We start from the raw sequence: 14,303 nt of genomic DNA on the forward strand, positions 1-14,303 counted from the left end.
CCCTAGCACACCTACCCATCAGATCAGGCCCTAATTTGCCCCGTGTGGGCTCCTGATCACTCGGCCAAACCCTCAGATCCCCCTCAGACCCACTTCCGATCACCTCCCCACTGCAATGATTGCATCTATTTTCCCCTCTAACCACCCCCTGAGACACCCATCAATCACCTCCTGTCACCCCCCTAGCACTCCTATCCATCAGATCAGGCCCAATACAACCTGTCATCTAAAAGGCCACCCTGCTTATGACCGGTTCCACAAAATTCGCCCCTTCATAGACCACCTGTCATCAAAATTTGCAGATGCTTATACCCCTGAACAGTCATTTTGAGACATTTGGTTTCCAGAGTACTCACGGTTTTGGGCCCGTAAAATGCCAGGGCGGTATAGGAACCCCACAAGTGACCCCATTTTAGAAAAAAAGACACCCCAAGGTATTTTGTTAGGTGTATGACGAGTTCATAGATTTTATTTTTTGTCAAAAGTTAGCGGAAATTGATTTTTATTGTTTTTTTTTCCACAAAGTGTCATTTTTCACTAACTTGTGACAAAAAATAAAATCTTCTATGAACTCGCCATACACCTAATGGAATACCTTGGGGTGTCTTTCTAAAATGGGGTCACTGGCACTGGCCCTGGCATTTTAGGGTCCCTAAACCGTGAGGAGTAGTCTAGAAAACTAATGCCTCAAAATGACCTGTGAATAGGACGTTGGGCCCCTTAGTGCACCTAGGCTGCAAAACAGTGCCACACATGTGGTATCACCGTACTCAGGAGAAGTAGTATAATGTGTTTTGGGGTGTATTTTTACACATACCCATGCTGAGTGGGAGAAATCTCTCTGCAAATGGACAATTGTGTGTAAAAAAAAATATCAAACAATTGTCCATTTACAGAGATATTTCTCCCACCCAGCATGGGTATGTGTAAAAATACACCCCAAAACACTTTATACTACGTCTCCTGAGTACGGCGGTACCACGTGTGGCACTTTTTTGCACCCTAACTGCACTAAGGGGCCCAAAGTCCAATGAGTATCTTTAGGATTTCACAGGTCATTTTGCGACATTTGGTTTCAAGACTACTCCTCACGGTTTAGGGCCCCTAAAATGCCAGGGCAGTATAGGAACCCCACAAATGACCCCATTCTAGAAAGAAGCCACCCAAAGGTATTCCGTTAGGAGTATGGCGAGTTCATAGAAGATTTTATTTTTTGTCACAAGTTAGCGGAAAATGACACTTTGTGAAAAAAAACAATTAAAATCAATTTCCGCTAACTTGTGACAAAAAATAAAATCTTCTATGAACTCACCATACTCCTAACGGAATACCTTGGGGTGTCATCTTTCTAAAATGGGGTCATTAGTGGGGTTCCTATACTGCCCTGGCATTTTAGGGGCCCTAAACCGTGAGGAGTAGTCTTGAAACAAAAATGACCTGTTAAATCCTAAAGGTACTCATTGGACTTTGGGCCCCTTAGCGCAGTTAGGGTGCAAAAAAGTGCCACACATGTGGTATCGCCGTACTCAGGAGAAGTAGTATAATGTGTTTTGGATAATAGGGAGTAACAGAGGCGCCAAATTAGAGTAAAATGTTTTAAAAACAGCTTAAAAGGAGGGGGGTTGGTGGTTACCACCCTCAAGTATATAGTGACCAGCCAATGAGTCGTATATATGTAGATAATATAATTTATTTTAAAATCTGCAGCTTACCTGGAGATTTTAAAATAAATTATATTATCTACATATATACGACTCATTGGCTGGTCACTATATACTTGAGGGTGGTAACCACCAACCCCCCTCCTTTTAAGCTGTTTTTAAAACATTTTACTCTAATTTGGCACCTCTGTTACTCCCTATTATCCATTGATCTAGTCCAGCCTTGGTGGAGGGGTGTATCCCCATTTTTCCTGTCTACAGAGAGCGACTTCTTAAACCTGAGTAGGGTCAGGTCATAATTCTCCCCACCTGCATTTCCAGTGGTTGCCTTAGTGGTAACCCAGACTTGTGAGTATATTACTCATTGTTGTTTTGTCTTATCCCATTCATTAAGACGTACTACACTATGGCCTCGATTCATAAAGCATTCCCGCATTCGGAAATGCTGAAAACAGCTCACTTTACCGACCACACAGCAAAATCTGTATTCATAAAGGCTTTTTCCGCATGAAAAGCCGACATTCGCGAACAGAGTGATAAATCACCGCCTTGCGCGGTGATTATCATAGCAAAAGTAACAAGTAGTCAATTCATAAAGATTAGAGGTAGCGGTATGCGGACAGGTATTACCGCTACCTCTGATGTGGCGAGAAGCGTGCGGAATACAGTGCAGTGAATGTGACAGACCTCCCAAGCAGCTGCAGAGAGAACACCGCACGGAGGGACTCCGCCTGCTTCTCCTGTTTCCGCATGTCTCCCGACAGCCTTACGCCTGCCTACAGCGGAATATCTCCGCACGCCTGTCACAACTAGCAACATTTTTATGAATTACCACCCTGAAGGCGGAAATACTGACAGCGGTGTTTCCCCGCTCGACTTTACCTTACCGACAGCACTTTTATGAATCGAGGCCTATATTGGGCTCTCGGTTTCAAATCTTTACATTTTTTCAAGTATAATGTGTTTTGGGGTGTATTTTTACACATACCCATGCTGAGTGGGAGAAATCTCTCTGTAAATGGACAATTGTGTGTAAAAAAAAATATTAAACAATTGTCCATTTACAGAGATATTTCTCCCACCCAGCATGGGTATGTGTAAAAATACACCCCAAAACACATTATACTACTTCTCCTGAGTACGGCAATACCATGTGTGGCACTTTTTTGCAGCCTAACTGCGCTAAGGGGCCCAAAGTCCAATGAGCACCTTTAGGCTTTACAGGGGTGCTTACAATTAGGCACCCCTCAAAATGCCAGGACAGTAAACACACCCCACAAATTACCCCATTTTGGAAAGTAGACCCTTCAAGGTATTCAGAGAGGAGCATAGTGAGTCCGTGGCAGATTTCATTTTTTTTTTGTCGCAAGTTACCAGAAATGGAAACTTTTTTTTCTTCTTTTTTTGTCACAAAGTGTCATTTTCCGCTAACTTGTGACAAAAAATAAAATCTTCTATGAACTCACCATGCCTCTCAGTGAATACTTTGGGATGTCTTCTTTCCAAAATGGGGTCATTTGGGGGGTATTTATACTATCCTGGAATTGTAGTCCCTCATGAAACATGACAGGTGGTCAGAAAAGTCAGAGATGCTTCAAAATGGGAAAATTCACTTTTTGCACCATAGTTTGTAAACGCTATAACTTTTACCCAAACCAATCAATATAGGCTGAATGGGTTTTTTTTTATTAAAAACATGTTTGTCCACATTTTTCGTGCTGCATGTATACAGAAATTTTACTTTATTTGAAAAATGTCAGCACAGAAAGTTAAAAAAATCATTTTTTTGACAAAATGCATGTCTTTTTTGATGAATATAATAAAAATTAAAAATCACAGCAGCAATCAAATAGCACCAAAAGAAATCTGCATTAGTGACAAGAAAAGGAGCCAAAATTCATTTAGGTGGTAGGTTGTATGAGCGAGCAATAAACCGTGAAAGCTGCAGTGGTCTGAATGGAAAAAAAGGGTCTGGTCCTTAACCTCCTTGGCGGTATGAAAAATACCGCCAGGAGGGATCGCAGCAGTTTTTTTAAAAAAAAAAATTTTTTAAATCATGTAGCGAGCCGAGGGCTCGCTACATGATAGCCGCTGCTGAGCGGCATCCCCCCGCCCGCTTCGATCGCCTTCGGCGATCTCCGATCAGGAAATCCCGTTCATAGAACGGGATTTCCTGGAGGGCTTCCCCCGTCGCCATGGCGACGGGGCGGGATGACGTCACTGACGTCGGGACGTCATTGGGAGTCCCGGGCCACCCCTCGGCGCTGCCTGGCACTGATTGGCCAGGCAGCGCTGGGGTCTGGGGGGGGGGCCGCGCCGCAGCAGATAGCGGCGATCGGGCAGGGGCCGGCGGCGATCAGAGTGCTGGCGCAGCTAGCAAAGTGCTAGCTGCGTCCAGCAAAAAAAAAATTATGAAAATCGGCCCAGCAGGGCCTGAGCGGCACCCTCCGGTGGCTTACCCCGTGTCACACACGGGGTTACCGCCAAGGAGGTTAAGGGGGGTAAAGTCTACGGTCCTCAAGTGGTTAAACAATAACAGTTGCCTGGCAGCCCTGCTAATCTAGTTGGCTACAATAGTGTTTAAACACTAGAAACAAGCATGCAGCTAATCTTGTCAGATCTGACAAAAATGTCACAAACACTATGCTTGTTCAAGGTCTATGGCTAAAAGTATTTGCGGCAAAGGAGCAGCAGGCTTGCCGCGAAACTGGTATTGCTTAAAAGGAAATAAATATGGCAGCCTCCATATCCCTCTCACATTAGTTGTCTTTTAAAAAAAAATTGTGAGTGCAATCAAGTTTTAAAATATTAAAAATTTCAGAGCTAGCCATTCGCTACTTCAAGTAGCTAAAAATTATTATTTTCTATGTTACACGTAAACCTGAACTGAAAAACAAAATGTATGAGATAATTGCATGTGTAGTACTAATGGTAAATAAATATTTCAACTTAAATTCACATTTTATTAAAATCAACATCAACAGTATTAGAAAATTGACATTCTGCCTTGGAATAGGGACCAATTTTAGAGCCGTTTTACAATGCACAGTAAATTGCAAAAGTAGTGCAATTCCTACAATGTTCTAGCATGTAATCCATTTTGTCTGTTTGTGCCTGCAATCTTCACTGGATTGGCTACAAAAAAATGCAAGTTTTTATGGGTAAAGCACAAGAAAATTGCAGTGCACTGCATGTTGTCTGCTATTTTCCTATACTTTCTACGCAAACGTTTAAAAAAACGTAGCAGGATCAATGTTGGTGACCAGGCCAAATTCAATCGAAAGTGGGTCTCACTAGTGGAAACATACCCACAAGATACATTATAGAGCCAGTGTCCTTGCACGTTTCTGCATAAAGTGTACCATGGACAACTCCTAAATGAACAAAAATACTCTATATTCCATTAACAAATTACTTACGGGAGGACATCAGGGTGACTTGCGACCAGTCTACTCATTGCGACACATAACCTTTCATGGAGGTCGTGATTGACTTGACCTCCAGCTTTTATACATTCTGCATTTCTTTCCAAAAGGTCCAAAAGCAAGGGGCGAAGCTGCCGTCCAATCAGCAGTGTGCATTCCTTGTCCAGGAGCAATTGTGCTAAAATAGTTAGAAGAGATTCCCTGTCTTGGGGAGTCCATATCTGTAAGGCAAGAGAAAATACTTAAATAGTTTGCGAGGTACTAAGAATCTATAAAAATAAAACACAGAAAGAATTACTAAACTACCGGTAAGTGGTGTAAGTTGGCAGCAACCCTAATGACAATAGGTTTTGCAAATGCAGTCAAGAGACTAGAAACTTTATTCTGAAATGGTTGGCTGGCAAGCACTCAGTACCAGCCGCACGGTCTGAAACACACCCATTTTACCCGTCTTGCTGCTGATTTAAAAAAAAATAGTTGGATTTTATAACCCAAAGGACACATTTTTTAAAATTAATTGTAAATGTTTTTCTCTATTCAACACCCTGGCCCATACGCAATTCGTTTTTTCACCCGAGTTATCTCCTAGGACCTAGGAGATAATTTTCATCTTCTCTGTAAACTAAATTTTACAATTGAATAAGTACCCAAAAGTTTATGAAAAAGTAGTATAACATTTACTTTGATTATTTTCTTACTTGCTGGTGGCTTTAAAATCATTTTATGACAAGTTTAAGATATCACCTAGGTGAAAACTCAGAAGAAAAAAAATGAATTGCATATGGGCCCAAGTCCCATATGGTAATAGCTGTTAATTAAGGAAACATTTCATTTATTTTAGACATACTAATGTTGGGTACACATGCCAGAGAAAAATCTTTGCAAATTGAGAAACCCATCTATTGCATAGGTTTGTTAGGAAGGTTGGAGCAACAGATTGTTAAAAAGACAGCATACACACAATTTTTTTTTCTCCAAGCCAAAGACCGCAGCTATAATCTTTGTGTGTGTTCAGCCAGATAAGAGTTTAAATAGCTCCCGTTATGCGCTGTTCACCAAAATGATCTGAAAGATCTATTGCACACTTCCTCAGCAGTCCGTATCAGCCAGGATGGACTTGAAAGATTTATAAACAAGTATATTTGGTCGCTATCTTTGGAGGTCTTTTGCAAACCTTATTATGATTATCAGCAGATCAATAGTTAATTATTCATTTTCCACAGAATACTATCGCACATGTGTACGCAGCTTAATGTCAGATTATTTCTCCACACAATCACCTTCCTAATTAAAGCATTAAAGGGAACCTTGACTGAGAAGAATATCGATTTTTCCTTTTTAAATATCACCAGTTGCCTCACTCTCCTGCTGATCCTGTGTCTCTAGTACTTTCAGCTACAGTCCCTCAACAGGCATGCAGATCAGGTGCTCTGACTGAAGTCAGACTGGATTAGCTGCATGCTTGTTTCAGGTGTGTGATTCAGCCACTACTACAGCCAAAGATATCACAGGACTGACAAGCAATTGATATTGTTTAACCTCCTGAGCGGTATGCCCGACACTGTCGGGCATGCCGCTCAAGAGATTTTGCCCCTGAGGAGTCCCCCCCGTATAAAACTATTTGGTTATATGGTTGCATCAGGTCTTAGCTAGCACTAGGCTAGTGTAAGTGTCCACAGCCCCCCCGATTGCCCCCAATCCTCCCAGATCCAGCCGCTTTTACATTACTCAGCCTCCCCGCACAGCTCCGGTCTCTCTATGGGGAGCATCGTACAGGACATCGCCGACGTCATGACATCATGCACAGTCCCGATCCTCCCCATAGAGAAGCCCGGAGCTTTGCGGGAGGCTGTGGTGATCGCTGGAACCAGGCTGGGTAATGTATAAACGGCTGGATCGGGGGCAATCGGGGATTATGGACACTTATACTAGGTAGCCTAGTGCTAGCTGAGACCTTATACAGCCATATACCCGAATAGTTTTATACGGGGGAACTTAGGCTGGCAAAACGAGGAGGGTAAAAAGAAACATCCATATCCCTCTCAGTTAAGGTTCCCTTTGACAGATGCATTTGCAAGGTTTTCAATTCCTTTGGTGCAGTAGAATCACACTATGGATTATTTTTCTTGGGGGGGGGGGGGAAAGCGGATGTCACTTCAGATACTGGTGTTCTGAAGTCATGTGACAAGCAGTGCATGGTGAGAAGAGGTTAACCTGACTGATACTAGGTATATTACACTGAAAGAATACCTTGTGCGGCTTATAAACGCAAACCGCTGTTACTTTCTGGACGACACACGTAATTATCTTCTCAATTTACTGTCAGTTCAGGTTTATTTTAGGCCCCTTTCACACTAGCCCTGAATGCCTGTGTTGTGTTACCCTTTCTTAACACAAGTGCAATAAAAGTCAATGATCTGACACAAAACCTGCAGCAATTTACCACATGATCTGGTCCTATTGTACGGATTATGCAGTAATGAAAGTCAATGGGTGAAGATGGCAAAGGACAAGAGGCCAGAGAAGCAGTCTCAAACATGTAATGACACTGCCCAGGACTGTGCAGTCCGTCCAAAAATCATCCAACGCCTCAGTTTCTGATTCCACCGACTCCTAATTTGCATATAATAATCTTGTTGATTGAAAGTATGTAACAAATTTCATTGCTGCCAAAGCTTAGGAATTTTAAAGTGGACCTAAACTCTTGCACAGGACAAAAGGAAGCCATGAAGAAATAAGTTGTAATTTGATCCCTCAGCTGTGACAGCTGACTGCCACAACAGAGAGGCTAGTTTGGAAGCACAGGATTTTAATAATGTCTGCTTCCATGAAAGCAGGAAGTAGATACAGTGCAGATTTATTGCAGGACTTTTATCAGCTGCAACAAAGACATTTTTTTTCTTTAACCATTTCAGCCCGCGGGGATTTTTCACCTTATGCATCGAAACAATTTTCACCTCCCATTCATTCGCTAATAACTTTATCACTACTTATCACAATTTATTGATCTATATCTTGTTTTTTCCGCCACTAATTAGGCTTTCTGTGGGTGGTAAATTTTGCTAAGAGCCACTTTACCGTAAATGCATTTTAACAGGATTAATAAGAAAAAAATGGAAAAAATTCATTACTTCTCAGTTTTCGGCCTTTATAGCTTTAAAATAATCCACGCTACCATAATTAAAACCTATGTATTTTATTTGCTCGTATGTCTCGGTTACTATACCATTTAAATTTTGTCCCTATCACAATGTATGGCGACAATATTTTATTTGGAAATAAAGGTGCATTGTTTCCGTTTTGCGTTCATCGCCATTTACAAGCTTATAATTTAAAAAATGTTTGTAGTATACCCCCTTCAAATGCATATTTAAAAAGTTCAGACCCTTTGGTAACTATTATGTCTTTTTTTTTTTTTTTTTTTTTTTTTTTTTTTTTTTTATTGTAATTTTTTTTTTTCCATTAAAATTTTTATTTGGGGAATATTTTGGTGTGGGGCATAAACAGTTAATTTTTAATGTTGTTATCTGTGTAAATTGTAATGTTTAAAATGTGTAGCTGTAGTTTTACTATTTGGCCACAAGATGGCCACCTTAATTTTTGTTTTCCGTCCTTGTACTTCCTGCTAAGCGGAAGTACAAGGGCGATGCGAAACTCTCTCCGGGCAGAAGAACTGAAGCCTCACAGGTGAGCGCTTCGGTTTTTCTGCGGGGAAAAGGGATCGGTGATCGGGAACCATGTTCCCTTTCACTGATCCCAGGGCTACCGGGCGGCACAGCGGGGATGTGGGGGCGGCCCGCGATCGCGGGCGGGAGCGCGCCCAAGCGCGGGAGCGCTGCAGAGCTGCCGCCCGGACGTGAGCTTCACGTCCGGGCGGCGGAAATGGTTAAATGGTTCTTTAAAGATTATACTATATCTTTTAGAGCAGAGAGGGAGGTCTGCTTTAAAGCTATATTAAAGCAAACCTTAACAGAGAGATATTTTATCCTTTTAAACAATACCAGTTGTTTGAGAGTACTGATCTCTTTGGCAGCAGTAGTGGCTGAATCACACACCTGAAACAAGCATGCAGCTAATCCAGTCTGAGGGCTGGTGCACACCGAGCGGCTTTTTCAGCGTTTCTGCAGCCGCTTGCGGCTGCGGATCCGCTTGGTCAATGTATCTCAATGGGGTGGTGCACACCTGAGCGGGAGGCGTTTTGCAGAAACGAAAAATGCCGGGGTGAGGCATTTTTTGGATTTCGGATGCGTTTCTGCCTCAATGTTAAGTATAGGAAAAACGCAAACCGCTCTGAAAAACGCCTGTTCAGAGCGGTTTTGCCGGCGTTTTTGTTACAGAAGCTGTTCAGTAACAGCTTTACTGTAACAATATATGAAATGTACTATACTGAAATCCGCTGCAGCAATCCGCAAAACGCTAGCAAAACGCCATAGAAAATAAGAAAAAGCGTTTCAAAATCTGCTAGCATTTTGCGGATCTGCTAGCGGTTTTTGGTGTGCACCAGGCCTGAGGCCTGGTGTACACCAGAGTAGTTTTTCTGAGCGTTTTAAGTTTTTGGAACCTCCTGCTAATGTTATCCTATGTGTCTGGAGCAATGAGGTTTTGTAAAAAACCCCATAGCATTACATTGGGAAGAGCTTTTGAAACCTCTAGCGTTTGGGGAGCTTTTCTGGTGAGTCTCAGCCCTGACTTCAGTCAGAGCTCCTGATTTGCATGCTTGTTGAGAGGCTGTGGCTAAAAGTATTAGAGACATGAGGGATCAGCAGAAGAGTCAGGAAACTGGTATTATTTTAAAAGGAAAAATCCATATCCTTCTCAGTTTAAAGCGGACCCAAACCAAACATTTTTTTAAATTAAAAACATTTAGTTGCGCCACTCTGACACATACATAGATAAATAAACACTTCTTCAAACCTATGAGCATTTCAGTGCATGCTTTTCACCCTTCTCTTTTCATAGCTAGGGTTATACTGGGGGCAGCCATTAGCAATTCCTCCATTGCCAGACACCATCTACTCCACCAGTTTGCCGGAAAAATGCCGGCAATTTGAAAGGAAGGGAGGGGTTCCTCCAATAAATGTAAAATATTTTATATTTGTCATCATGCAGCTGAAAAAAGGCTGCTATTTATTATTATAATTTAGAAAATAGATTTTATTTCTGAAATCTTGTATTTTTAATTTGGGTCCACTTTAAGTTCCCTTTAAGAAGGCATCTGCTTTTGGGAACAAAAAGCTCCCGGCCAGGAATCTGACACTTTACCCAATTCAGCCTGTCATTGCCAACGTGAATGCCCCAGCATGTCATCTGTGTAAGATTCACTGGAGCCCCATATGAGCCAGGTTTCGGCATATAGTCCTGCCACCTTGCAGAAAAAGACCTCTGCCTATCCTATATCTGATATAGAAAAGGCCTAGGCCATTTTCTGTAATAAAAAAGCAGAGCTATGTACTGGAATCCAGCTGATATGGGGTTCCAGATTGGTTGCAGTGAATCTTATTAAACAGACCATGGCTTCAATTCATCAAAGGGTGTTCGATAACAAAACCCCAGTCCTTAAAATACCGCATTCGGTATTTTACACTTCACTGTGCTAATTCATCAATATTTTCCCATGTGCGGTAGAGGTTCGTTAAGTTACCGAACTACTAGGCTTCAATTCATCAAAGGCTGTTCGATAACAGCAGAGTGGTGCAGAGCAGCTTGGAATGTCCCTGTGTTGTTACAAGCTGATAACAATAGAAGGCATCCAGACATCCCTTTGTGATGTAAAGGTGTTATAGTTACTGTTATTTATACTGCCTCTGCTGCTCTGAATGTGTCGATCAGTCTTTCTTAACATTTTATTTATTTGCCACAACGTAGATGAACTTCCTGGAGACATTACAAGTGCCATGCTTGGTGATTTCACCACCAGCATCTTTGCATTATCAAACAGGGCCTGAAAGGGTTACACCACCGAAGGGAATCTGGGGATATATTTTGACCCGTTCTCTCTGCTCACTGCTTGGGGGGTCTGAAAGCTTGTGTGGAGAAGCCTGTGTGACCTATCAGCGGCACTTGCAGGAGAACAGGGGCTGTTTCTATTGGCTGCCTGCTCCTGCTAATCATGAAAACATTCACACAGAAGGCTTTCGAAGCCTGTAACGACAGGGGAGAGCTGGAGATAAACACCGAATATGTTATCGAATGTGGGAACCTTGATGAATTAACATTTGTTGAGCACATGTCGGTAATTTATCTCATTGCTGTGTCATTTCAGCTTCTCATTCGGTAACAGCTTTGATGAATTAACATTTTCTAAAGTGCTTCGTTAAGGGCTGGTTCAGACGGACGCTTGCAGAGCGTTTACAGCCAGCGTTCAGGGCTTGGTGTTAGGGCTGGTTCAGACGGACGCTTGCAGAGCGTTTACAGCCAGCGTTCAGGGCTTGGTGTTAAACGTTCCCATTCAAGTGAATGGGAGCGCTTGTACCAAGCTTTCAAGCGCGTTTACACAAACGCGGCGTTTGGGTCCCGATTTTCCCTGGCGTTCAAGGAGTCCCTGGAAGCTACATGTAGCTTCCAGGGGAGGTTAACCGCGACGGCTAATGTCCCCCTAGGGGAAGAAAAAACGCGACCGCATCCAAACGCACACGAACGCTGCTGAACGCGACGCCAGCAAACGCAACGCCTCCAAACGTCCGTCTGAACCAGCCCTTAAACGTTCCCATTCAAGTGAATGGGAGCGCTTGTACCAAGCTTTCAAGCGCGTTTACACAAACGCGGCGTTTGGGTCCCGATTTTCCCTGGCGTTCAAGGAGTCCCTGGAAGCTACATGTAGCTTCCAGGGGAGGTTAACCGCGACGGCTAATGTCCCCCTAGGGGAAGAAAAAACGCGACCGCATCCAAACGCACACGAACGCTGCTGAACGCGACGCCAGCAAACGCAACGCCTCCAAACGTCCGTCTGAACCAGCCCTAAGTCAGCTGTTTTCAGCATTACCGAATGCGGTAATGCTTGATGAATTGAAGCCAAAGTGTTGAAATATTCAAACTTTTAAGCATTATGCTGTAAACCCACTGAGGGCCCCCCCCCCCCCCCCTTTTTTTTTAACACTCCCATTGACTTGCAGTAAAGGGAATCTGAAGTGAAAAACGTATGATATAATGATTTGTATGTGTAGTACATCTAAGAAAAAACATTAGCAGCAGATAGGAGTCTAATATTGTTTCCAGTACAGGAAGAGTTAAGAAACTCCAGTTATCCATGCAAAAGAGCTCCTGTGAGCTCTGTGACTTTCAAAGTCACAGAGAGCTCTGTCTTCCGAAGCTTATCTCAAGTGTCTGTCAGGCCAGTGTACACCAAAAACGCTAGCAGATCTGCAAAACGCTAGTGGTTTTGGGAGCAGATTTCAGAGCAATTCTAGCAAATCTATCTATCTATCTATCTATCTATCTATCTATATAGAGTACAAGTCGCTCAAACAGTACAGTTGTGTAATAAATCCAAAAGATGGATCGGGCAAACTGCCAGGTATTAGTTGCCTGTCGTCCAACAGACTTAATTCAGAAGATAATCAGGCAGTTTGGTTAAGCGTGTTTACCAGCCGTAAAGGATCAATACAGCAAAAAAAGCTATTCAAATCTGACAGAACCGACAGGTTTTGGACTAGTCCATCTCCTCATGGCGAATTATCAGTGTTTTCAAAACTATTTCCTGAATGGCAGTTGCCAAGTCTGACAAAATTGTAAGATACCAGCAAGCCTCTTTTCTCTGTTGCGCGCTTTTTGGCAGTTAGATTGAGCAACTTCAGGAAACGTTTTTGAAAACAAAGAAAGCTCTGAGAATTCCCCATGGAGATGGACTACTCCAAAACCTGTTGGTTCTGTCAGATTTTAATTGCTTACTTTTTTGCTGTAGATGTCCTTTAAGACTGATGTGCAGTAACTCTGCAGGAGAATGGCCTGGTGCACACCAGAGGAGTTTTTCTGAGCGTTTTGAGTTTTTAAATCTGCTGCTAATGTTATCCTATGTGTGGCCCAGTGCACACCGAGCGGTTTTTGGAGCCGCATCCGCCTATAAGAACGCTTGTCTAATGTATTGCAATGGGATGGTGCACACCGGCGGTTTGCGGTTTTCGGAAGCGTTTCGTCCTCAATGTAAAGTATAGGAAAAACGCAAACCGCTCTGCAAAACCCTAGTTCAGAGCGGTTTGCCAGGCATTTTTGTTACAGTAGCTGTTCAGTAACAGCTTTTACTGTAACAATGTGTAATCTGCTACACAAAAACGCACCCAAAACCGCTAGGTATGTTTAGAAAACCTCTCTAAACATACCTAGAATCGCTCTGAAATCAGCTCCCAAAACCGCTAGCGTATTGCGGATCTGCTAGCGGTTTTGGTGTGCACTGGGCCTGTCTGTGCATACCCTAGAGGTTTCAAAAGCTCTTCCCAATGTAATGCTATGGGTTTTTTTTTTACAAAACCTCATTGCTCCAGTGTGCACAGACACATAGGATAACATTAGCAGAAGATTTAAAAACTCAAAACGCTCAGAAAAACTCCTCTGGTGTGCACCAGGCCAATGAGGGGATTCTTCCTCTATTACACGTTCTTAACCAGGTTTATGGGTGACAAAAACTCTGCATTCACCGTGCACAACAATCTCAGTGGATTCAATGCAGCTCTGTGGGGAGTGCATATGTTGAGTATAGTACTTCTTTATAACCCCAAATTTAACCACTTACTGCACCAGGTGAAATCTAATCATGGCCTGGGAAAACTTCACTTGCAGTCCCAGGGCCGTAAATATGCATCTTCAGCGGTGGGCAGCCACCGCTCTCTCCCGACTGGGTACTCATTGCGACCCGTTAGCGGGGAGATGAATAATTAATTAACTCTTTCCCGACCGCCTCACGCCGATTGGCAGTGGGAAGGTGGCGCCTCCAGGACCACCTAACGCCGATTGGCTCCAAGTCCTGGAGGCGGGGATTGGCAGGGAATGCGTGCGCGAGAAAGAGGGGTGTCTGTGGAGAATTGGGGGGAGTGGTGGTCATCAGGACAGCTCCCCCTAAATGCCTGCTTCCCCATTTCTCCAACCTTTTTCACCTGCGTTATCCTTAAAATAAAAATTAAAAAAAATTATAAAACACCACGCGTTTCAGCTTTAAAGGACAACTGAAATGAGAATATGGAGGCTGCCATATTTATTTCCTTTTAAACAATACCAGTTGCCTGGC

General features: G+C 43.0%; 1 protein-coding gene across 1 annotated transcript in view; it reads right to left on the reverse strand.

Moving 5' to 3' along the window:
* The window catches only part of MDN1 (midasin AAA ATPase 1), a 317,199-nt gene that overhangs the window by 289,099 nt on the left and 13,797 nt on the right, over positions 1-14,303 (reverse strand). The window contains exon 2 of the mRNA XM_068231147.1: positions 5,081-5,307. Coding sequence (XP_068087248.1) covers positions 5,081-5,307 — 227 coding nt within the window. The remainder of the gene's footprint in view (positions 1-5,080; positions 5,308-14,303) is intronic.

This window comes from Hyperolius riggenbachi, chromosome 4 (assembly GCF_040937935.1).
Source record: "Hyperolius riggenbachi isolate aHypRig1 chromosome 4, aHypRig1.pri, whole genome shotgun sequence".
NCBI lineage: Eukaryota > Metazoa > Chordata > Amphibia > Anura > Hyperoliidae > Hyperolius > Hyperolius riggenbachi.